This window comes from Ictalurus punctatus, chromosome 2, assembly GCF_001660625.3.
Source record: "Ictalurus punctatus breed USDA103 chromosome 2, Coco_2.0, whole genome shotgun sequence".
Lineage (NCBI taxonomy): Eukaryota > Metazoa > Chordata > Actinopteri > Siluriformes > Ictaluridae > Ictalurus > Ictalurus punctatus.
The window spans coordinates 1,126,841-1,151,931 of NC_030417.2; the positions used below are offsets into that span (position 1 = coordinate 1,126,841).

Genomic DNA, 25,091 nt, shown 5'->3' on the forward strand with positions numbered 1-25,091 from the left:
TAATGTTCTCCTTTCATCTCCGTTTGTGTCTCAGTGGAGGCGGAGTTGTTGGAGGTCCGGGACCCACGGGAGACAGCACGACGACTCTGCTCCAATCAGCACCACCGATACAGACGCCGACGCGACAGCTGACACACACACACACACACACACACACACACACACACACACACACACAGCTAAGGAAAAGAAACTGGGGATTCACAGGAACTACTCTTTTGGAAAGTAGGACACAACACGAGGACCTCGATGAGAAAAACAATGGGCTCTGGGAGTAACACACACACACACACACACACACGTTCAACCACAGCATCAGTGAGCTGTGAGCTGTTTATTCCACACACACACACACACACACACACACACACCCAGGACTTCAGTTCTGTAATAAACTCATTTACACCACACAGGTATTGAATTCTGGCTTCTGATTGGTCAGAAGGTGTCGATTCATTCTCTATCCCGTGACGTATTAATGCGTTTAAACACGTCCTTTCTAGAATCAGTCCGGACGGGATTTTGACAATTGTCGCGGATTCTTTCTGCAAGATTTGCGGCGCAACTTGCGGAGTTTTTGTGTTTTTATTGTTTCGTGGAAAACTCCTGGGATTGGCGGATCGGCGGATCGCACGAAATCGTTTCGCAGTGATGTTTGTTGGTAAATGAGACCTTTTTCCGTAGTCGTGTTCGACCCACGTGAATCGAAGAGGCCTTCGACTGAACACTCGGCGTGATGACATTGTTTCACACGTCTCGGCTCGAATCTGCGGAAACTTTGAAAAATTGCACGCTCTTTCGCGCGTGTTCACAAATGACCTTTGTGTTCATTTCTACGATCGCAAAATCCTGGAAGGACTAATTATATATACACATCGATATATGAAGTGTGTTTTCAGAAGCATCCATGTGTTAGTAAGGACTTGGCTTCGTACCGGAAACGACGATAAAATGTGGAGGTCAGTGATTTAACTGTTTGGTAAAACTCCGCCCCCTCAGCCACACCCCTGAATCTTAACGCTGGAAAGCGATGCGGACGAACCCGAATACGTAAAGTACACAGAAGTTGCGTTTACATTTAGCGCCGAGGTTCTGGAGCTTGAGGAGGTTTGAAGATCCGGGAGTGAAGGTGAAAGGAAGACACTCGGGTGAGACGTCCCCCGTTTGCTGCAACGGCGGCGTTTCAGAGCCGCGGCGTAAGAAGAGGAAGAGTGTAACGGAGATGATGTGGAGTGTTGGAAGTCGCAGCTTTGCAGGCTGGATCGAGTTGAAACGAGTCAGGAGGCGATGATTAGAGAATAAACAAACTTTTATTTGAACAGTGTTACACAAAGAGAGGACACAGGAAGTGGTGAGGAGCCTCAAAACACAAAACCCATAAAAACAAGCCGAGAACATGACGAGGGGGAGGAAAGACGAACGCCTGGATGTACACGGGGTGGGGAGGGGGAGGGGGAGGGGGAGAGAGAGAGAACGAACATGAGACAGAGAGCATGTAGAGTCCAAGTTGTTTGTTTATATATTTTTTTAAATTCTGGTGTAAAACTTATGTAGTGAAAAATGAACTAAAGGAAAGAAAGTGTTTGATAAAATGTTTTAAAAAGAGGGACGATGAGATCCGTTTCACTTGTACAAACACGACGGGGAATTTGTTTTCAGGAGGAATAAAATCCGTGGAGGAAAAGCGAAACGCGTCGAGCTGCCCAGAGTTTTCAGGAAATCGCTTTTTTGGTCGTTTTTGTATCGGTTTTCATTTTTTATTTATTATTATTATTTTTTTTACTGATAGAGGTAGACGAAGTGCGCCTCCCTGTGGTGGAATGTGTGTGTGTGTCTGCATAGAGGAAGGATTGGCACTGATGTGCAAGTAAACTGACTCACGCTGGTCCCTTAATTGAGATTGTTGAGGTTCACCCAAAGCCCCGCCCACTTCTCATAAACAACATTAAACCCCTCCCACTTAAAAAAAAAAAAAAATTAATAATGGCCCAGGACTATAAACTGTATTTTATATATATTTATACATATATAGAGTATAGAAGAGAGATTTATCCACCCACGTGGACCTTCAATAGCAACTCTGTAAAAATTCATCGGAACGCCGAACTCGTGGGGGGGGGGGGGGGGGGGGGGGGGGGCTGGGGGGAGAATGAGAGAAAATCCGATCTAAACATTGGACGACGTTTTAAGGGAAACATTTTTAAAATAGTAAAAACAGTAATAAACACTAAAAAAATGTTAGCTGAAGTGGTTCTGGTCTTGCTTTTTTTTTTTTTTAGGACGATTATTGGAGTATCAGCGTCGTCCTCGCTCTCGTCCTCTCAGACACGATCACTCGCTCAGAGAACGCAGGGGAAGAGCTCCGTCACAAACCGAATAAAAGATGAACTGCAGGCGTCAGCTCTGAGAGAGAGAGAGAGAGAGAGAGAGAGAGAGAGAGAGAGAGAGAGAGATAAAGGGGGTGGGGGGGAAATCAGGAGTGACAATGCTCATTATACTAAATAAAAAGTTAAATATAGAAGTTTATTAGAAGTGATATTCTAATGAATTAGTGATGTTTATAACACACACACACACACACACTGCTCCACGACCATCAGGATGATGACAGAGCTCTCGTTTACACTTCACTAAACATTTTACTCCACTGTCAGTCTGTCTCTCTCTGCCTGTTTCAGTATCTGTCCATCTGTGTCTCTCTCTCTCTCTCTCTCTGTACCGTCACTCCTTCTCTCTCCATCTGTTCCTGTCTCTGCCTATCTGTCTCTCTCTCTCTCATATATATATATATATATATAACTATCAGACTCACTGTGTCCCCCTCTCTCTGTCTCACTCCGTGTCTCTCTCTCTCAGATTCTCTCTCTCTCTGTGCTTCGGACTCAGTCTCAGTCTGTCTCGCTTTCTGATGTCGCTCTCAGTCTGTCTAACTGTCTCTCTCTCTCAATGCATGTTCCTCCCTCTCTCTCTCTCTCTCTGTACCTTTTCCTGTTTCTGTCGCTCTTTATTACATCAGCGACAGGAAACAAAGCGATCATTTTTAAAATACTACATCCACAGACACCTATGTGCGTATTACCCATAATGCACTGCAGGAGTACAACAGCGTGGAGTAGTGCATCAGTTTACATTAAAACAATATGGAATAGTGTGTGTGTGTGTGTGTGTGTGTGTATGTATGTATATGTGTGAGAGATAAAGCTGAATATTAACTTGCATCTCTTGATTTGAGTAACACTACCATTTAAGACATGCTGAAACCTCTCTCTCTCTCTCTCTCACACACACACACACACACACACACACACACCTTTACTCGTCTTCCTCGGCCAGCTCCGTCTCCTTGTGCACCACCACACGGGTCACAGACATGTCCGGGTGCTGCTCTTTGGCTTCCTTTATGGCCTGGGCTAAGGCCTGACACACACACACACACACACACACACACACACACACACACACACACACACACACACACACACACACAGAGAATATATATTAAAAAAAGTGATGATTAATAAACACTGTAGAAAACAACTTCCAAACATATCAAATCATCAATTTCTTAAACGACGACGTGCTTTTTATCCGTTTATAGTTACGTTTAACGTGACGCCAGTTTGTCCGTGTCCTCGCTCACACCGTCCCCTCACCAGCCTCTCTTTAAGACAAAACCCCCCAAAAACACAAACACGCAGCTCGTCGTGTTACGGAGGACCCAGAAAAGCGTGGACTCTGAACTCGCTCATTAACACTCGTCTCAGTGCTGAGGAACGCAGGAAGCGAGACTCTTTCATCGGTGTTCTGACTGCTCTCTAAACCCCGCGCATCAGGACGGAGATCGTCCCCCGAGGTCCTGCTGGTTTCATATTTACTAAAAACGGGTCTTTTAGGTGCTGCAAAACCTGGAAACAGGTTTGTACTGGTGTTAACGGGAAAAGTCGGTTTCTACGGAAACGGTGGCGTTTGGTACGGTGCTCTCTCGCCCCCACACTCTCACTGTACATCCTTAATGAGAGAGAACACGACTGCTCAGGCTAATCGGACCAATCCCGACAATCTGCTTTATAACCAGCAGACAGACACTCCGCTGAAAGCTCGTGTGTGTGTGTGTGTGTGTGTGTGTGTGTGTGTGTGTGTGTGTGAGACAGATAGTCTAATGCTGATGCCATCTACAGCAATACTGAACTCAATAAATCTCAATGAGAGAGAGAGAAAAAAAATCCGGCAGATCAGCTTCTGACTCAACGACGACATTCATCATCTATAAATAAACAAGCATCCACGAGGAGGTGGAGCTTCGGTCACGTTCCATCAGCCAATCACAATCGCGTAACTACTGCCAGAGAAATAACGCTCGTTTTACCTGGGTTTACGATAACACGTATTCGGAGCTTTATTTGCGGTGGTTAAGTATCGCCCGCGCGATGCTACCACCACCACCACCACCACCAGCACGCCTCACGGTGCTCTAACGCGTGACGAGGATATTCATGAAGCGTTCTCACTCACAGAGGTTACACCGATACGCCTTTACCAAGGAGTGCCAATAATTCCGGATCTCGCGCTAGGTACGTGAAGCAGCTGATGAAGGTGGCGATCCCGAAGACGTCGCTGTAACCATGGAAACGAAACCGACAAGTGACGCAAACTTTTACAAGAATCACAGGTCATGATCTATGTCGTGGGTGGGGTTATACGGCGTTCAACTCAGTTCAGTTAAAGAGTGCGTGTGTGTGTGTGTGTGTGCGCGCGCTTCACACCTGGTCGTGATCGATGTCCGAGTCGCCTGTAATGACGATGCGCTTTTCAATCCGTGTTTCCGACAGCCCGCCTTTTAGTGTCTGTCAATCAAAAATAAAAGTTAAATAGAAGGAGACATTTTCTTTATTCCTCTCTGTGTGTGTGTGTCTGTGTGTGTGTGTGTTACCTTGGTGATGTGTGTAGTTGTAGTTGTACACAGAGACTCCGAGGTGATGGTCTGAGCAGTCATGAGCACGCCAGGCTCGCCGTCTCCGCTACCGTCCAACTGACACACACACACACACACACACACGCACACACACACACACACACACACACACACACACACACACCCCTAAATGAGAACTCAAAAACATCATGTTATTTGTATTTGTCTCACTTCATCATTTATCTCCAACAAAGCTGGAGGCGGAAACGATGGCAACCAATTAAAAAGACAGGTGGGCGGGGTTTATCACGGTTCGTAACGAGAGTCCGGTCTGACGCTGATCCTGCGGCGGTGTTTCTGGAGAGTGAGCGCGGTCAGAACCTGGACTCGGGGTGGAGATGGAGCGTCGGGTGCGGTTACCTGTGCAGCTTCGTACGTGATGGTTTTGGTTTCCGTGTGGACGATGGGGACCTCCTTGGTGGTGATCTCCGTCTTCTGAGCCGCGAACGTGTCCGAGATGGTCACCATTTCTGTTTTCACAACTGGGGGCTACGGTTTCAGGGGGAGAAAAATAAATAAATCAACGTTTCGCCAACACCACCACCACGGCACACACACACACACACACACACACACACACACACACACACACACACACACACACACACACACACACAACAGATCAGCGGGAGGAACCTCATGCTAGAAAGAAAGGAAGAACGAAAGTCCCAAAGCTGCAAGAGGTCTTTGGGGGTGATCATGCAAGTCAAATCAAGTCAAAGGAACTCAACTCAAATCATCTTGAACTCAAATGAACTAAAAATCAAACTCGAATGAATTCTAAAATCATTCTCAACTCAAAGTAAATAAACGCAAACTCAAGTCAACTCAAATTAAATAAATTCAAACTCAAATCAACTCAAATTAAATAAATTCAAACTCAAAGGAAAAAATGCTCTTAAATAAATACAAACGCAAAATAATCTCGAACTCGAAGCAGTGCGGCAAGCTGGAATAAAAATAAACACAGATCACATGCTGATCTTCAGTACAGTTTGCAAAGCGACGCTGCTTTACCGCAGGTCTGGTTGGTTTCTGCAGATACATTTCTCACACACACACACACACACACACACACACACACACACACACACACACACACACACTTCCCTGCAGGTAAAGCAGTGCGTGTTTGGAGAATGAGTGGGACGGCAGATGAGTCATCCAGACTCGTCTTCACCGGTAACTCATTCCCCAGGAGCTGTCTCACACACACACCCCAAGAACCACAACATGCAGGAAACACGAAGCACAAATCACACACACACACACACACACACACACGGGGAAAACGGCCCAAACTAAGGTTTGGCGTGTACAAGGACATTTTGGCATCCGTCACTGCGTTACAGGTTTGTTAGGGAAGTGCGTGTGGGCGGAGCTCAACATTTTTATTCATTCAAGCAAACATGCTCCGCCCCAAATTATCTCCTATTGGCTTGAGGACAACCCTAGGTTCTGGAACTTTCCTGAATGAAACCTATACTTTGCTTTTATTTTATTTGTTACGCGTATTCCCGGAATCCTTACATCGGAAGTTGTTTTTAATTCTGCGAATATGACATTAATATTAACGCATCTCTTCACGCAGAATAAAAACACGTGTTCGCTAAACGCAAACAGATGTTGGTTCTTGGTTGGTTCTACGAGGTTTGCGTTTGACCAATCAGCAGTATTCAGTACAGAAAGCTCCGCTTTAAAAAAAAAAAAAAAAAAAAAACAACAACAAAACACCACACTATTCCTGGGTTTCCAAAAAAAAGTACTTGCAACAGAAATGTACCTAGTGGACACTGTTCCACACAGTTCTTTTTCCACTGCAGGAACCTTTTTAGGGCTTTAGGAACTTTCCACCATAGAAACCATGGATTTTAGTTCGAGTCTGTACTTCTTTGTAAACCAGGTACAATTGGGGCGGAGCGTGCTCACAAAATGACCAACCCTTGTGTTTACCCAAGAATAGATCATTAAAATGGTCATGGGCCATTATTACAGCAACGTTAATTAAACTATTTTTTTATAAAAATGCACAGGATCACATCCGGGAAAGTTCAACTCTTCAGTTCCTTGAAAGGTTCTGGAACCTCGGTGGAAATGCATCTTGACGGATACCTTAACGTCCTGGAGCCTTTCACCACACAGTGACTACGCACGGTACGTAAACCGCGTGCTGTGTGTGTGTGTGTGTGTGTGTGTGTGTTTGAGGGTGTGTTTTGATTGCGTATGGAAAATTAAGATGAACAATTTTAAACCAAAACAATGAGATACGAATAAAAAAAAATATATTTTTTTTTTTAAAAAAGAGAGAATTTTGGACAGACGCGTCTTCGCCAGAAACGAACGAGGCGGCCATTTTATGAGTGTAAAAAAAGAAGAGAGAAAGCGATAGACGTGTTCTCCGGTGGAGAGAAAAGGCAGCAGGACAGGGATGAAGGAGAGGATGAGGAGGAGGAGGATGGCGTAGTCGGCCATCTTTGCGATTTCATGGGTTTTCACTCAATTACCTCCGAGCAACAGATCACCTGCGGCACGCGCTCCGTTTCCATGTGAGACGCATCACCGTTGACGACACAAGACTCCTCCTCTTGCTCCTCAGCCACGGCGCAGGGAGTGGGCGGAGCTTCAGCGTCATCAGCGTGCCCATTGGGTGCTTCGTCAGGCGTCACCAGGACTTCCTCTCCGGATACGTCCTCTTCTGGTGGCTCCTCTTCTTTCATGGACTCGCTGACTGGCTGTGGCTCTGCCTCTGTAGGCGTGGCTTCCTGGTTAAGCTCTGCCTCTCGGTCCTGCTCGTCTTCGGGCTCCTCTTTGATAAGATGGGTGGAGTCTGTGGAGGAGGGAAGCTGAGCGTGATACTCGGCCTCGTCCTCACTCTCGCTCTCCGACGAGCCGCTCTTCTCCTGCTCCACCTCCTCTTCCTTTGCTTCCGGGGCAATCTCGGTAACCGTGGTTACCAGAGTCGACGCCTCAGGGGCGGGGTTTTCAGGCTTGTTCGCTTTGACCTCCTCGATAACGATGATCTCGTTCACGACTTCTAACACCTCGGGCTGACCGTTAAGCCCTGAATTCTTTTCATTCTAGAACAGACGACCAAAAAAAAAAAAAAGAAATAAAAAAAAAAAAAGAGAGAGACAAGGGATGGAGAGAAAAAAAACAAACAATGACCAACACAAACAAACGAAAAAAAAAAGAAGAAAAAAACATGTAATGGACGAAAACAATGAACTAAATCACAATAGGAACATAAAAAGGATGGATAAACATATACATGACTGGATATATGGATGGATGGATGGATGGATGGATGGATGTAGCAGTGTGTGTTAGGTCTGAGGTGAGTTGTGAGTTAGCTTGGTGTTAGCTTGCGTTTAGACACCACCTTGCTGAGGTCACCGCTGTCGGGCAGGACGCTCTCGAAGTGGGCGGGGTTTATCTGTGGAACATAAATGGTAACCATAGGCAACTGTCAGTCAAAGCACGTCATATCTAGCATGTTGTTACGATGAGAAGAAGCATCATATCCACACAGACCAGCAAAAAAAAAAATTAATTAATGTGGATGATTTTCAAAGCACATTCTTTAAAGGTTCTGTCCGGTCTGGTCTCTCGGTCATCGGCGAAATAAATAAATAAATAAATAAATAAAAATCGCAGGGCAGCCAATTTTCTTTTAAACTAATTAGTCTCACTTTAAACAGTTCCAGTAGAAAGACACTTTGGTCATAGAACTAAAGCATTCTCAAAAGGTGACTCCCAATTAGTTTCATTTAATTGGGATTAAAAACACGAGACCAAATCTGAACAAAAACGTCCAAAAAATGACCAATGAGAAGAGTTAGCTGTCGCACATAATGAGCGAGGGAGAGAGAGAGAGAGAGAGAGAGAGAGAGAGAGAGAATGAGAGAAAACAGGGATGGGCGAGGACGAAGGCAGAGAGCACCTCGGACTGTGCATCAACAGCGCCGTCTGCTGGAGAGACAGCGCCACTGCGGGACTTGGGGGAGCCAGAGAAACAGACTTTACGCAGAAACAGAGAAGTGAGCTCCTCCTCTAAACTCTACACACAGACACGGACAGACAGGAGGAAAAGAGGGGCGGGCGGAGGACAGGATAAAAAGGGACAAAGAGGACAGAGAGGAGGACCCAATTATTCGGGTCAACAAAAATCGCCTCGCAGTTCTGAGTCAAAGTGAGTGGACTCGAACACGTTCCTATCAACCGTCTGTTCAATAATAAAAACAGCGTTGTCTTCTAAGGAGTGTCCAGCTGAGCCTTGACTTCCGGGATAAACCTGTGGGTCCATTCCATTCCTGAAGAAGAGGGAAAGGAGCCAACGCTGTCCCGATAGAGCACCTAATCTGGGTCTAGAGTGATGCTCTATACACCATAAACGACTAAAGGGGTCCACATAATATATTTATAAACAGTAACATTTCTGTTGTGCAGACAAAAAATTAGAAGACGTGCCTATTTATATCATTTACTACAGGGAACTGGAGCAACATAGCCAATAAAATCCCAGGGAACGATGCGCACAATATAAAAACGTTCCCTCAAACGAAGAAGGAAATGCGACTTCGGTTAAACAGCTGCCTCCGGGGTGGGCGGGGTCTAATATTCCAATGAGCAGCTTGATTGATGGACCTCTGCGACGCAAAATTCTGTAGCAATCATGCATGTTACGCGCTAATTACATTCGCCGAAGCGTACGCTAGGTTACGCAAGATTATCCCCATCCAACTTGGTGCAGAAAGCGGAGAAATGTCACCAGTTAGTCGGAATTTGTGGAAAGTGAGGTGATTTTTAGTTCCCTGGGACGTCACATCACTTCCGTGAATAAACCCTTTAACCGCATAGCTGGAAATAGAACCCTGAAGAACAGCGAGACCCCTGGGTGTAAACCCAGAGAACCAAATGACTCCGGTGACCCTCAGGAGAAGAGGGAAGGAAGGAGCAGAACAACCAGGTATAAAGAAGTGCACAGAGAACCAAGTGATGGAGTGAAGATGGAGTGAGTGATGACACTCTGTACCAGAGAAAGAAAAAAGAAAAGAAAAAAAAAAGCCTGTCACATGCAAATTGCGTACGACATTGCAAACACAGGCACCGAAAGTCACCCTGAAAGAAGCATGACAGCAGTAAATAACATCATCATTGAGGAAAAAAACCCCCAAAACAACAGTTACAGTGGAAAGATCAAAGCAAATAAAGCAGAATAAAAGAGACATCCATTATTAATCTTTCACAGAAAACAGCAGGAAATTCAAATCCAAAGCCAAGCACCAATCAGATTGAATGATTCTCCCAGCAGGGACGAAAAAGATGCAGAGCAGTTTTGGAGAAAACAGCCCTTTTTGCTGAGCCCAGATCAGAGGGAGCATGAAAGAACATCCAGTAGAGACTTTAAGCATGGACCACTGTTGGACAACTGTTAAAGGGACGACTGTAAAGGAGACAACAGTTTGAGGATGAGAATTTTTGGGAGGAATAACTTTCTGAGAGAAGAGAGTTGGGGGGGACGGTGACTGTTGGGGGGACGAGAGTTGGGGAGACAAGAGTTGGGGAGACGAGAGTTGGGGGGGAAGAGAGTTGGAGGGGACGGTGACTGTTGGGGGGACGAGAGTTGGAGGGGACGGTGACTGTTGGGGGGACGAGAGTTGGGGGGGACGAGAGTTGGGGGGGGCGGTGAATGTTGGGGGGACGAGAGTTGGGGGGGACGGTGACTGTTGGGGGGACGAGAGTTGGGGGTGGACGGTGACTGTTGGGGGGAAGAGATTTGGGGGGGACGGTGACTGTTGGGGGGACGAGAGTTGGGGAGACGAGAGTTGGGGAGACGAGAGTTGGGGGGGGAAGAGAGTTGGAGGGGACGGTGACTGTTGGGGGGACGAGAGTTGGAGGGGACGGTGACTGTTGGGGGGACGAGAGTTGGAGGGGACGAGAGTTGGGGGGGACGAGAGTTGGGGGGGACGAGAGTTGGGGGGGGCGGTGACAGTTGGGGGGACGAGAGTTGGAGGGGACGGTGAATGTTGGGGGGACGAGAGTTGGAGGGGACGGTGACTGTTGGGGGGAAGAGAGTTGGGGGTGGACGGTGACTGTTGGGGGGACGAGAGTTGGAGGGGACGAGAGTTGGGGGTGGACGGTGACTGTTGGGGGGACGAGAGTCGGAGGGGACGAGAGTTGGGGGGGACGAGAGTTGGAGGGGACGAGAGTTGGGGGGGACGAGAGTTGGGGGGGACGAGAGTTGGGGGGGACGAGAGTTGGGGGGACGAGAGTTGGAGGGGACGGTGAATGTTGGGGGGACGAGAGTTGGAGGGGACGGTGACTGTTGGGGGGAAGAGAGTTGGGGGTGGACGGTGACTGTTGGGGGGACGAGAGTTGGAGGGGACGGTGACTGTTGGGGGGACGAGAGTTGGGGGGGACGGTGACTGTTGGGGGGACGGTGACTGTTGGGGGGACGAGAGTTGGGGGTGGACGGTGACTGTTGGGGGGACGAGAGTTGGGGGGGACGGTGACTGTTGGGGGGACGAGAGTTGGGGGGGGACGGTGACTGTTGGGGGGACGAGAGTTGGGGGGGACGAGAGTTGGGGGGGACGGTGACTGTTGGGGGGACGAGAGTTGGGGGGGACGAGAGTTGGGGGGGACGAGAGTTGGGGGGACGAGAGTTGGGGGGGGACGGTGACTGTTGGGGGGACGAGAGTTGGGGGGACGAGAGTTGGGGGGACGAGAGTTGGGGGGACGGTGACTGTTGGGGGGACGAGAGTTGGGGGGACGAGAGTTGGGGGGGACGGTGACTGTTGGGGGGACGAGAGTTGGGGGGGACGGTGACTGTTGGGGGGACGAGAGTTGGGGGGACGGTGACTGTTGGGGGGACGAGAGTTGGGGGGGACGGTGACTGTTGGGGGGACGAGAGTTGGGGGGGGACGGTGACTGTTGGGGGGACGAGAGTTGGGGGGGACGGTGACTGTTGGGGGGACGAGAGTTGGGGGGGACGGTGACTGTTGGGGGGACGAGAGTTGGGGGGGACGAGAGTTGGGGGGGACGAGAGTTGGGGGGGACGAGAGTTGGGGGGGACGGTGACTGTTGGGGGGACGAGAGTTGGGGGGACGAGAGTTGGGGGGACGAGAGTTGGGGGGACGGTGACTGTTGGGGGGACGAGAGTTGGGGGGACGGTGACTGTTGGGGGGACGAGAGTTGGGGGGGACGAGAGTTGGGGGGACGAGAGTTGGGGGGGGACGGTGACTGCTGGGGGGACGAGAGTTGGGGGGGGACGGTGACTGTTGGGGGGACGAGAGTTGGGGGGGACGGTGACTGTTGGGGGGACGAGAGTTGGGGGGACGGTGACTGTTGGGGGGACGGTGACTGTTGGGGGGACGAGAGTTGGGGGGACGAGAGTTGGGGGGGGACGGTGACTGTTGGGGGGACGAGAGTTGGGGGGGACGGTGACTGTTGGGGGGACGAGAGTTGGGGGGACGGTGACTGTTGGGGGGACGAGAGTTGGGGGGACGGTGACTGTTGGGGGGACGAGAGTTGGGGGGACGGTGACTGTTGGGGGGACGAGAGTTGGGGGGGACGGTGACTGTTGGGATTAGGAATGAAATCTGTATTAAAACCCCTGTAGTAGGTGAACAATTCACTGAACTCACTGACAGGACAGTGTTTATGACACTTCTACTATGCCAAACCATTCCTGCCACAACACACCAACAGGTTAGGATGTCAGGAAGTCGTCCATGCTTAAAGAGCCTCACGTCAGAGTCACAAAGCCGTCCACCGTTGATTAAATGCGGAAGACAGGCTTTGGGTGTGCAGGAAGCGGTCATGAGGCAGTCGGGATTGTTTACGAAACCTCTCAGGGTGACTCGGGGTTACAGACACAAGCCAGAGTTTTGTCTTGCACGGTTTTTATGATTTTAAATCTGATAAAATAAAACCCCGGGCACTAGAGAGGCGAGGTGAACAAGTCGGACTGCCACGTGGAGAGAAGAAAAAAAATAAATAAATTTTACAAAGAGAAACAGCAGAGTGAGTGCCGCATGCAGGCGTGTCGGCTCGCAGGGTCTGTGGCGTGAATCCCGGCGCAGAAGCACACGTACCCCTGGGACGGGCGGGCGCAGGCCGGTGGGGGCGGGGCTTCCCGTCAGACGCTTTTCCCACTGACTGGGCCGGGGCTCTGGAGCCGCCTCCATAAAACTGCGCTTTAGCTCGCTAACGCTAGCCTGATGCCTCAAAACATCCTCCTGAGTCTTATCCAGATCCTATTGCCACGGCGACCGGTGGACAGGGAAGGGGAATCAACATCCACGTCATTAGTGTGAGAATGCACAGTCATAGAGCAGAGTGTGTGCCAAGCCTCACTGCTGGAATGTCAGGAACGGCCGACAAGGGGCGGAGCTTAGCTTTAATCTAACCAGCCAATCAGAACCAGTCCATTCAGTCCAACCAGTTCATTCATTCATTTTTTTTTTTTGACTGGCTGATCAAATTCAATTTGGCCCCGCCCATTTAGACCCTGGCGATGTCGGGGTGTGCGTGTGTGCGTGTGTGTGTGTGTGTGTGTGTGTGTGCGCAGCAGTGAGACGAGGCTTTACAGGTTTTCCCCCAGTGTATTTGCTGAAACCCTCGAGAGTGAAACACACAGAATGTGCTTTCCCACATTTTTATTTATTTACTGTTTCTTCCTTTTCATTATTTCTCTCTCTCTCTCTCCCTCACTTTATTTTAGTAACCCTCTCTCATTCTCGATTTCATTCTTGTTCTTTTGTTTGATCCGTTATCCAACGTCCATGACCTTCCTGCTTTCTCCGTGCTCTTTCTTCACTGTATAAAAAAATGTGGACATTTTTTTTCTGAATGAAATCGGACATACGAACAAACGTCCACGCGTTTTTTCCTCTTTTCCCTTCCCCGATGTCGTTCAAACAGCGTCGATATCAATTTATTGGTATTTTAATGATTGTTTTTTCTGTAGAAACGCCACAACAGGGACAATTCGACAGTTTCCCTCCGTTAACGTCCTCGTCTAGTCGAGTACACGTGTCGATTATATTTCTCAGAATAGAGAAGAGGGTTATTTTCTGTGTGTTTCACTCAGGATCGACTCAAATCAGCAGTCAGTAATGTTTAGTACACACACACACACACACACACACACACCAAAGCAGAAAGTAAAAGGATTAGTATGGTTAAGAAATAAAACACGAAAATATGAAAAGATTACACTTTGCACATTTCTCACACACACACACACACACACACACACACACACATCCATTACACCATGCACAAGAGTGTATATATATATACACACAAACACAAACACACACACACACACACACACAGAATGAGAGTGAAGGGCAGCTCAGAAGAGCGAGAGCACAGCAGCACAAACTCCAGATTGGGGTTTTCTTGTTTACAGGAGAGTTTGAGAGTAAAAGTTATCATCCCCCCGTCTGATACGAACCTCCAGCATTAGATTGCTATGTCTGACATAAATATTCTCTCCCTGCACTCTCAGCTTGCTCTGCAGAGTCAAAAACAAAAACCAGACAAAACAAAAACAAACAAAAACAAACAAAAAAGAGGTTGGCATAAATGAGAGAAAAAAAAAAAAAGAAAAAAAGAAAGAAAAAGAAATGAAATGAAACAGTGAGTGAGTGAACAGTCCAAACCCAAACGCAGTGTAAAAACCCGTCCACACCGCCTCCGGGAACTCTGTGTGCGTGTGTGTGTGTGTGTGTGTGTGTGTGTGTGTGTGTGTGTGTGTGTGAGATCAGCGTTTCAATTTTAAAGCCCATGACAACTCCTGTGACTGTAAAATATTAAAACGCGCTCATGCTGCTGAACAGAAATACTTCAGTACATTAATATCTTTGCTATTTAAATAAATAAATAAATAAATAAATAATAATTTTTAAAAAACACACATACAACAACCCAGATGCTTCATTTCTGAATCGGTCTCCAAATAAATCAATAAGTATATAGCATAAATATACAGAGGGTCTTTTTAATGAATAATAAAACGAATAGATTTTGTAGTGAGCGAGACTATAGGGAAAGTTTCCAGCTGACAGATTTAACGACCATTAAACTGCAGTAAAGGACGTTTCCTGAATCGAATCTACATTTACTGCTTTTAGTTGTGGTTTTTATTGGAGATTTTTAATGGAAGGTTCCTGCTGCGGCGCCTGTAGTTCACCGTCATTAACGTTAACGTGATCAGCGTGCTGTCGGGGGCTTTAACGGACACGTCTGTTCCCCGAGCGGCGGTTTGGACAGGTTTCCTTTCATTGCACAAATCAAGCAGCAAACAAAACACCAGCACATCGACATCATCATCATCCACAAACCAAAATAAGAAACGCTAGGGGAGGGGGAGGGGGAAATCACACACGCCCACATCGAGATTTTAAAAACAAGAACCAAGAACCCAAAAAGAAGCGAGAACCAAATGAACTCGTAACAGTGATCAAATGAACCTGGGTTTCAGAGGAATCGGCTCCGTGCGTTTCAGTCTGCGAGCGCGATTGGAGGAAAAGAGGAACGGTTAGTCACGCAGTTCACCCTGGATTTGTAAATAAATTATAAACACACACACACACAGAGAGAGAGAGAGAGAGAGAGAGAGATGCAAGCTGGGAAAATGAGCAGCAGACCTCAGCTACGAGTTCGGCAGCGACTTCTGCGGCTGTGGCCTCCCCAGGCTCCGCCCCTTCTTCCACCTGCGGAACCTGATTGGTGGAAACGATGGACGAGTCGATCGGAAGGAAAAGAAACGGTGAAATGGATGATGGGAAGGCCTGACATTTCCATAAAAATGAGGCGCGTGAGGTCATGAGGAGACAGACTCGAACTCGGGGGTTGGCTGATCAGAGTTAAGGGGCGGGGCAAGGGAACGTAACGCGACAGCGGTGGGAGTTTTCCGGACTTTTCTATGCGTAGCTTCATCGGGTCTAACTGCACAGAAATACTACGCGTGTAGACAGAGTACAGCAAAAAGGGTTTTTTTTTTTTTTCAACGGTTATACGTCAAAACGGTTACGAGCGGCTTAAGAAGATGAAAGGTATACGACGTCGGGCGACGTTAACGTAGCGAGTATTAAACGTCTACTGAAAATCTGTTCCTGGTAAATATGAGACGCTGTGGGACGGTTATAAATCTACAAACGAAACTTCACAGTGTTGCTAAGCGCTGGGACGTGATGCGGGCGGCCATCTGGGAGAATCACTTTTTTTTTTTTAATCTTAGCGATGTTTGGTATAACTCCGCCCCCTAGGCTCCACCTCTTAATGTTTGCAGTGATGAAGATGGCTGCTTCTATCCAGCAAATGATACTTCATTTGAAGGAAGTGCTATCAAAACTGAGGAAGGTTACGGGACGTGGTTTCGAGACGGTCGAGTGAAGGGGACCTCGTGGACATTTCACTGGGGCTAAAGTGCAGGACTTTCACCTCTGCATGAAAACGAGGCTATTGAAAGACTTCCTGCGTCTGTGGTGAGTTATATGCTCGCTAATGGGGTCGACGAGGCGCTATAAATAGACCCTCAGGAATGCTGGGAAAATCGATTTGCAGGAGGAGGAGGAGGAGGAGGAGGGATGCGTGCTATTTTTACAAATCTACCACAGCGTGAGGAAGCAATGAGGTCGTGGACTAATGGAGGAAAGGGGTCGAGGGACGGTTTAGGCGGCCGGGTCACACGTCTCCTCTTGAGACGCGGCGTCCGCGCCGACCTCGGCGGCCCAGAACAGGATGTGAGCTTTGGGCTCGAGGTAGCACAGCGAGACTGCGAGAGGCACCGCGAGTGCCAGAGAGAGCGCCACCGAGTGGCAGGCTGAGAGAAAGATGGCGAAAATGAGCACGAAGGAAGGACACGGCAGGGCGACGGAGCCGTCCTCGTCCAGCAGGAGCGCACCCTTAAACAAGGCCAGGAGGGAGGAGCCTGGTCGCGGGTGGTGTTCGGTGGGAACGTTGGAAGGGGGTGGAGCAAAAGCAGACACGCACTCTTCGGAACAGTGGACGGGGTCCGTGTCGTCGGGTTCGACGGGAAGGTCGGGTTTGAGGTCTGGGTCAGGGTCACGATCGTGCTCGAGCTCGGGTTCGTCCTCCGAGACGTCGGACAGGACGTCGAGCTCGGAGATGGTGTCCAGGGTGGGAGGGAGGGACGACAGGGATGAGGAGGAGGGAAAGAACGGGAACATGAAGAGCGACTGGGTGAAGGAGGGGTGAGGAAAAAAAAAAAAAAAAAAAAAAAAAAAAGGAAGAGTGGGGTGAGAAACCAAGAAGAAGCAAAAGAACAAAGTGCGTATGATGAAAAGGAAAGTGGAAACAATGTTACAGGAAGGAGAGGAGAGAAACACAGCGTTAGTCAGACAGACTGCTGGAGGTCAAAGGTCACAGTGCGGAAGAGGATTGTAATTGGTGAAGTGGGGAAGGGAATAATAACGAGGGAGAACAGGGGTGTGTGTGTTTTACATCTACAACCGGTAACACTAGCGCCTTCCTTTCTTCCGACTTTCCTCTACTCATCTCTCCATCCTCCCACTAACTCATTCCCTTTCTATCTTCCTCCCGTAGAGTCTCTTCTTTTCCCCTCTTCCATTTGTTTCTATTCCCTTCTTAAGTTCTTAATTTCTCCTTTCTTTTCCTTTCTTTCTTTTCCCTTCTTCCTCTCAGTCATTCTCCCCTCCTTCATTTGTTCTTGTTTTCTTTTCTTTCTCCTCTTCTTTTCTCTCTTCCCTTCTTCCTTTCATTCTCCCCTCCTTCATCTTTTCTTCTGTTTTGTCTCCTCTTTCCTTCTTCCATTCTTCGTTTCTATTCCTTTCTTCCTTTCATATTTCTCTCTTCCCTTCTTGCTTCCTGTCCTTTCTTCCTCTCTCCCTCTCTCTATTCCTTCATCCTTTCTTTGCTTCTTTCATGTTTATTCCTTTCTTTGAATCTTTCCCCTCTCTTCACTTCTTCCTCATCATCCCCTCCCCCTCTTTCTTCTTGTATTCCTATACAAACACATCTGTAATACAAACACAGCCGTGCGGTGCAGAGGAGTGAGAGAGGAGCGAGAGAAAACGACAGGAGGGAGAGAAGAAAAGAAAAGGAGTGAACACAGCAGGAAGATGACTAGCTTTGCTCCAACAGGGAAGAACAGGAAGTCAGGCGTGACCTCGCGACCTGGTAACGCTCTCTACACGCTCGGATCTTCATCAGCTGTCTGTTCTACACACCCCGGGTGTGTGTGTGAGCGTAGATCAGACAGAGACTCAAAAGGTGTTTAACACACTCCTCCTGTTCGGTGATGTGAGGACCTGACGTCTGAGACGGCAAACAGAGAGCATGATGGGAAACGCTGACCGAGTCGAGTTATAGGGTGAAGAACTGGGGCTGATTAACGTCACTTTCACAGTTTATCAAACACACAGCATTAAAAACACACCACGCTAAAGGAAATACACAACAACAACAACAACAACATAATAATAATAATAATGATAATAAAACGGTTAATCCGTCGCGATTCATTCCTTAACAACCTGCGAAGAGAAAATCCGAGGTTGAAGAGCACGAGTTAAACTTCCTCACCTTGGAATCGGAGGAGAGATCCAGGGCGGGGTCGCGACCGTTCTCACCGGGGGCGTGGCCACGATCGCTCACTGGAGCTGTGGAGTGGAGGAAGGTCAAAGGTCACTAAAACATCAAGACGCACGCCGGAGCTTCAATCAAACATCGCCTTCACAAACACGACCCGCCATAACATCACATCGACCACTCATGCCTGCTCTACGTGGTGTTTATCCAGATGTGTGGTGTAAACAGTGTTTATCCAGATGTGTGTAGACTGTGCTGGGGGTGTATCCAGATGTGTGGTGTAAACAGTGTTTATCCAGATGTGTGTGTAGACAATGTGCTAGGTGTGTATCCAGATGTGTGCCCCTGTGTGTGCAGAAATGTTTATCCAGATGTGTGTGTGCAGGAAGTGTTTATCCAGATGTGTGGTGTACAAGGTGTGCTGTGTGTGTATCCAGGTGTTGTGTACATGGTGTTTATCCAGATGCATGCCGTAGACTGTGTTTCCAGATGTGTTGTGCAGACAGCGTGCTCGGTATTTATCCAGATGTGTGGTGTGTGAGAGGCCACCAGGTGGCACTGCTCCTCTGCACAGATGCTGAGGAAATAACGAGGTCAGCGCTCAGGATCAGAGCTGTGACGCAGATGTGCGATCATGTGACACACAGCCAAATTCCGCGATCCGTGTGTGTGTGTGTGTGTGTGTGTGCGCGCACTCTGTCACACCCAGCTGAGACCATGTGTGTCAGTGTCGTTCCCCAGCTAACACACTGACTAGCGTAAAGTCTGATGGATCTGCTGAGAGAGAGAGAGAGAGAGAGAGAGAGAGAAAGAGAGAGAGAGAGAGAAATACACCACACAAAACTCGCTCCATCTCTCACTCTGTCCATCATCCTGGAGACAGGAAACACATGTCCTCCTTACTTCCTGTGTCTGTGTATAATCATGTACACACTCTGTCTGTGTGTGTGTGTTACCGGTGTCGAGGCTGCGTGAGCTGCGTTTGCTGGCCGTGCGGATGAAGTGTGGAGCGGGTCGGTCTATCAGAGAGCTGGCCTGTCGGGTCTGAGCCTGGGTTCTCCCGCTGTAACGGAACCTAGAACCCAGAGTCAGGAACTTCGACTTCGTCGGCTGCTCTGGATTCGTCAACCTAAGACAGACACACACACACAATAATAATAAAGGGTTAACCTCATCCTCAGTGAAGGGGGTGTGGCCCACGTGTGCCAGTCTCAGTGAAGGGGCGTGGCCCACATGTGCCAGTCTCCGTGAAGGGGGCGTGGCCAGAGTGTGTGTTTTACCTGAAGAAGGTGTGATGCTCCACACAGACTTTCCAAACCCTCTTAGCGGCGCGATAGTTGGGCAGCTTAAATCCCACTGTGCTCTCAAACTGCTCCGCCTAACACACACACGTACATATGTGTATATACACATGTGTGCGCACACACTTGTATGTATGTAAATATATAAAAAGATGCGTGCAGGTGGGTGTGTGTTATATATATATATATATATATATATATATATATATATATATATGTGTGTGTGTGTGTGTGTGTGTGTGTGTGTGTGTGTATACACGTACCTCTCCCGGTCTGATCTTAATGTAAAAGTTGCTGCGTTTGTAAGAAATCTTGAGGATCTTGGGCCAGGCGAAGCGGTTGATCCTCAGACGGTCTTTGTAGATCAGCAGGCCGTTAGCACACACTCCCAACATGATGTCCACACCCTCGGAGTCCTGACACACACACACACACACACACACACAGGAAGTAATGTATGGTTAAGAACAGGTCATAACGGTAGCAGGGGTTTGTGGATGATATTCATTGAGACTAGGGGGCTGTGTTCCAAACCACACACTAGGGAGCACTGGTTAGGGAACTAACATGTGGTTTGGGACGCGGTCCTGGTTCAGTGTTCCAGCTTCAGTTCATTTCCTGTTTCCAAATTAACACGAATGTCAACCTCAAACTCATTATTCCATCACACACTGTGTGTGTGTGTGTGTGTGTGTGTGTGTGTGTGTGTGTGTGTGTGTGTGTGTGTGTGTGAGAGAGAGAGAGGGCGCGCGCACATGTGTGTGAAAAGGGAGCAGCAGGAAATCAATATCTGTGATGGATGGAACAGATTTACACAAAGAGACGCTTTTAACACACACACACACACACACACACACACCTCTCTTTCTCCTTCTCACCCATCTCTTCAATTCCCTCCATACATCCATCTCTCGCATTTCTTCCTCTAGTTTCCTTCCCCCTCTCTCTCTCTCTCTCTCTCTCTCTCTCTCTCTCTCTCTCATCTTTTCCATCCATCTCCCCCAGTCACTCCTCTCTTCTCCCTTTTCCATCCGTCCATTTCCCTCATTCTTTCTATCCATCCCTCCTCCACCTGACCCTGATGCACTGCTAATTTTAGCCCACAGAGGACAGAGGACATGATAGACACACACACACACACACACACACGCGTTATAGTGGGCAGGGTTTACAGCTGTGGTGCATGTTATAGTGGGCGGGATTTACCTGTGTGTGGGTGGAGCTTACCTTTGCCTGATGAAGGTCGACACCGTACATGGAGAGCTTTTTGGCATTTTCCAAGAAATTTATATCAGCCTGGGCTGGGTTCATTCCCCTACACGTGCACACACACACACACACACACACACACACACACACACACACACACACAGAGTGTCAGATAGAGAAACAGAGTGACAGACCTTTCTTTGTTTCAGTACATCATACATGTTATTTGTATACATGTTACGTGTGTGTGTGTGTGTGTGTGTGTGAGAGAGAGAGAGAGAGAGAGAGAGAGAGAGAGAGAGACAGACCTGTGAGACTTGTGCAGCTCGAGCACCTTCTCCTCGAGCTCTTTGGTGTGATCTTTAGTGAGCTGGAAGTCGCTGATGGAGTGGAGCTGCTGCTCGGCCGAGTCGTGATCTCCGAGCTCCGCCTGCAGCGTGTAGGAGCTGAGCAGCGCCAGAGTGACGAACGAACACGGCAACCGTCCCGACACGATGTCCTGCCTCAACTGCAGACACAGCAGATACCTGCGTACACACACAAAGCTGACTACATACAGAGCTTTTACATGGCATGCATGTCATGATTATGACCATATCTGTGTGTGTGTGTGTGTGTGTGTGTGTGTGTGTGTGTGTGTGCGCGCGTACCTGGTGATGTCCTCAGTAAGCTGTGTGGGATCCGGCGGATAAAACTTCACGTTGAACGCAAACTGCCACTGCGAGTCTGGAGAGAAAGGGGAACGGATGAAAACTCGTTACACTCCGCAGCGTTGTGGAACTCTGCATTCTGATTGGTTAATAGTGCTCGCTCGGACACGTTATCGTTTCTATAGTAACGACTCGTTTGTTCGCACGCGCGCCGGACGCCCCACCGACAATAAACGGAAACTTTCGGGCCACGTGTGCACGGCTTGCTACGTATTCAACATCGACAGATTCCGGTTGCTATGGCAATGGTGCGTTAACAGAAGAAAAGCGAGTTCCAGTCAGAGTTCGATCGGATTTATTTATGTATTTATTCTGGCTGTGGGCTAACGAATCTCTGAATAAACCCAATACTCAACTGACAAGCTGATGTGATCTCGCTCTCACACACACACACACACAATTTTATCTAGCATTATTTCAGGATCCGCCCTCAGAAACACAGATGAAGTGATGAATAAACAAATGGGTACGACGATGCCTGCTAACGAGCTCAGAAGGGGCGTGGCCTATTTAACGTGGAACTCACTTCCTGTCTGGCCGAGGCACTCGGTTCTCACGGTACGGAGGAGGAAAAGACGGGCAGAAGGACGAACGTGGACTGAATGTGTTCTTTCACTCAGTAGAGTGTGTGTGGCGCTTCATAACATGTTACACTCTGTGTGTGTGTGTGTGTGTGCTGCTCTAATTACAGCGCTCCAAAATAAAATCCACCAGAGAGAGAGACTGAGAAAGAGAGGGACAGACAGAACGAGTGAGAGACAGTGTGAGAGAGAGACAGAGAGAGAAAGTGAGAGACAGAGAAAGTATGAGAGAACATGAGAGACACGGAGAGAAAGAGATAGACAGACAGTGTGAGAAATAGAGACAGTGTGAAAGAGAGAGACAGTGTGAAAGAGAGAAAGTACGAGAGAGAGAGAGACAGTGAGTGCGAGACAGAGACAGAGACAGTGAGTGCGAGAGAGAGACAGAGACAGTGAGTGCGAGAGAGAGACAGACAGTGAGAGAGAGAGAGAAAAAGAAAGTGAGAGGGTGAGAGAGAATGACCCCGTTTCGATGATCTAGGTCATCCTGACTCATCACAGAGGTTTTTTAAACAAAGTGTGTGTGAGTGTATGTGTGTGTGAGAGGGAGAGAGAGAGACAGAGAGAGGGAGAGCTCCATATTGTTGATGGAGCTCAACGTTGCTCAGATGAATTAATCTTTACTATTATTAAATTAAGTCTATTCCATATTGATGACTCCAATCATTTTCTCCTTACAGGAAATAACTAAACTAATATTCTACAAATTATAATAATAATAATAATAATAATAATAATCACTACTACTACATGCTAATATATTTTATTATACAGTCACAGAGCACTTTATCAGGATCACTACACTAATGTTGCCCAGAGCCTCCCCCTTTGCTCTCAAAACAGCCTCAATTCTTCATCTCCTGGATTCCTGACGATGTTGGAAACATTCCTTTGAGAGTCTGGTCCTGTGACTGAGGAACTCTGAGGAACTCTGAGGAACTCTGAGGAACTCTGAGGAACTCTGAGGAACTCTGAGGAACTCTGAGGAACTCTGAGGAACTCTGAGGAACTCATTGTCATGTTCATGGTGCATTATCATGCTGGAAGTAGCCATTAGAAGATGGTAGATTGCGGTCATGATGGGAAGTACATGGTCAACAACAAAGTGCGCTGAGAAAACATTCCCCACACCACCACACCACCTCCACCAGGCTGGACCGTGACGTCTCTTTTTAAATGTGACTTGCATTTGTTTCATTATTTTCTTTATATTTATATGAACACGGTGAAGGTGTTCTGAACCACCGCAGCTCCGTAACTAACCGTCCACCTCCCGAAAAAATACATCGAATACTCAACAAAATCATAAATAACATGCTTTACACGCAGTGCAAGCTGCTAAAATCTAAATCTGCACACAGGAAGTCCCACGCCAACATCCTGATGAATAAATCTGGTTACGATAACGAGATACGGCACGTCTGAAGTGTGTGTGTGAGAAATAAACCAAATAAAGTTACTTACTGCGGATCTGACGTTTGATCTCCTTCGTAGGATCGAGCCAGCACTACAAACGCACGCACACACACACACACACACACACACACACACACACACACAGAATTACAGGATGTAAACTGAGAAGGAAAAAATCCCAGTAATGACTAGCGTGAGGTTAAAACATCGCTCTCCTCGCTGTGTGTTTGTGTCGTGTGTGAGGGATGGATGAAGGGGGGGATGGAAGGTGGGAGGGAGGGATGGATGGATGGAAGGTGGGAGGGAGGGATGGATGGAGGGATGGATGTAAGGAGGGATAGATGGAAGCAGGGATGGATGGAGGGATTTATAGAGAGGGAGGGATGTAAGGAGGGATGGATGGAGGGAGGGATGGAGGGAGGGATGGAGGGAGGGATGGATGAGGGATTTATAGAGAGGGAGGGATGTAAGGAGGGATGGATGGAAGGAGGGATGGATGGAGGGATGGATGGAGGGATGGATGGATGAGGGATTTATAGAGAGGGAGGGATGTAAGGAGGGATGGATGGAAGGAGGGATGGAAGGAGGGATGGATGGAGGCATTTATAGAGAGGGAGGGATGTAAGGAGGGATGTAAGGAGGGATGGATGGAAGGAGGGATGGATGTAAGGAGGGATGGATGGAGGGATGGGCTGGATGGAAGCAGGGATGGATGAGGGATTTATAGAGAGGGAGGGATGTAAGGAGGGATGGATGGAAGGAGGGATGGATGGAGGGATGGATGGAGGGATGGATGGATGAGGGATTTATAGAGAGGGAGGGATGTAAGGAGGGATGGATGGAAGAAGGGATGGATGGAGGGATGGATGGAGGGATGGAAGGAGGGATGGAAGGAGGGATGGATGGAGGGATGGAGGGATGGGCTGGATGGAATGTGTGTACTGTAGAAAAGTCTTCTCTCGGCCCCAGCAGAGACCTGCACCAGCTTCACACGGACCTCCATTTTCTCCCAAAAACACTCACCCTCTGGTCCGCGTTGTCTTTGAAGCTCAGGCCGAAGTAATCCTTCTCCAGGAGGTTCAGGTGCTCACACACTTTTTGAAACAGGAACTGACCCTTGGCTCGCTTCTGCAGAGCAACACACACACACACACACACACACACACACACACACACGTTAAAGTCTACACCTATGCAAAACACTGAAACATCAGCAAAATCTGCTCAACTACATGCAAATGACGCCTTGCTCCTGTCAGCCAATCAGACGTCTTCACGTCACCTGAGCAGGGAAACTTTTCCCCTTCCTACCTTTAACAGG

General features: G+C 48.2%; 1 protein-coding gene across 14 annotated transcripts in view; it reads right to left on the reverse strand.

Annotated features, from left to right (window-relative positions):
* Positions 1-1,291: 1,291 nt before the first annotated feature.
* The window catches only part of epb41l2 (erythrocyte membrane protein band 4.1 like 2), a 41,401-nt gene continuing 17,601 nt past the window's right edge, over positions 1,292-25,091 (reverse strand). For 2 of the 14 annotated variants that reach the window (XM_017455052.3, XM_047160926.2), the window contains 20 exons: positions 24,794-24,898; positions 23,819-23,861; positions 21,714-21,789; positions 21,372-21,590; positions 21,082-21,169; positions 20,118-20,270; positions 19,834-19,931; positions 19,510-19,682; positions 18,548-18,624; positions 15,628-15,702; positions 15,451-15,486; positions 14,433-14,492; positions 13,066-13,227; positions 8,352-8,405; positions 7,477-8,049; positions 5,333-5,461; positions 4,931-5,029; positions 4,764-4,844; positions 3,311-3,417; positions 1,292-2,403 (listed from right to left, as the gene is read on the reverse strand). In XM_017455052.3, coding sequence (XP_017310541.1) covers positions 3,313-3,417; positions 4,764-4,844; positions 4,931-5,029; positions 5,333-5,461; positions 7,477-8,049; positions 8,352-8,405; positions 13,066-13,227; positions 14,433-14,492; positions 15,451-15,486; positions 15,628-15,702; positions 18,548-18,624; positions 19,510-19,682; positions 19,834-19,931; positions 20,118-20,270; positions 21,082-21,169; positions 21,372-21,590; positions 21,714-21,789; positions 23,819-23,861; positions 24,794-24,898 — 2,406 coding nt within the window. In that variant the 3' untranslated portion in view covers positions 1,292-2,403; positions 3,311-3,312. The remainder of the gene's footprint in view (positions 2,404-3,310; positions 3,418-4,763; positions 4,845-4,930; positions 5,030-5,332; positions 5,462-7,476; positions 8,050-8,351; positions 8,406-13,065; positions 13,228-14,432; positions 14,493-15,450; positions 15,487-15,627; positions 15,703-18,547; positions 18,625-19,509; positions 19,683-19,833; positions 19,932-20,117; positions 20,271-21,081; positions 21,170-21,371; positions 21,591-21,713; positions 21,790-23,818; positions 23,862-24,793; positions 24,899-25,091) is intronic. The other 12 variants (XM_017455061.3, XM_017455070.3, XM_017455088.3 and 9 more) reach the window with 12 other exon arrangements.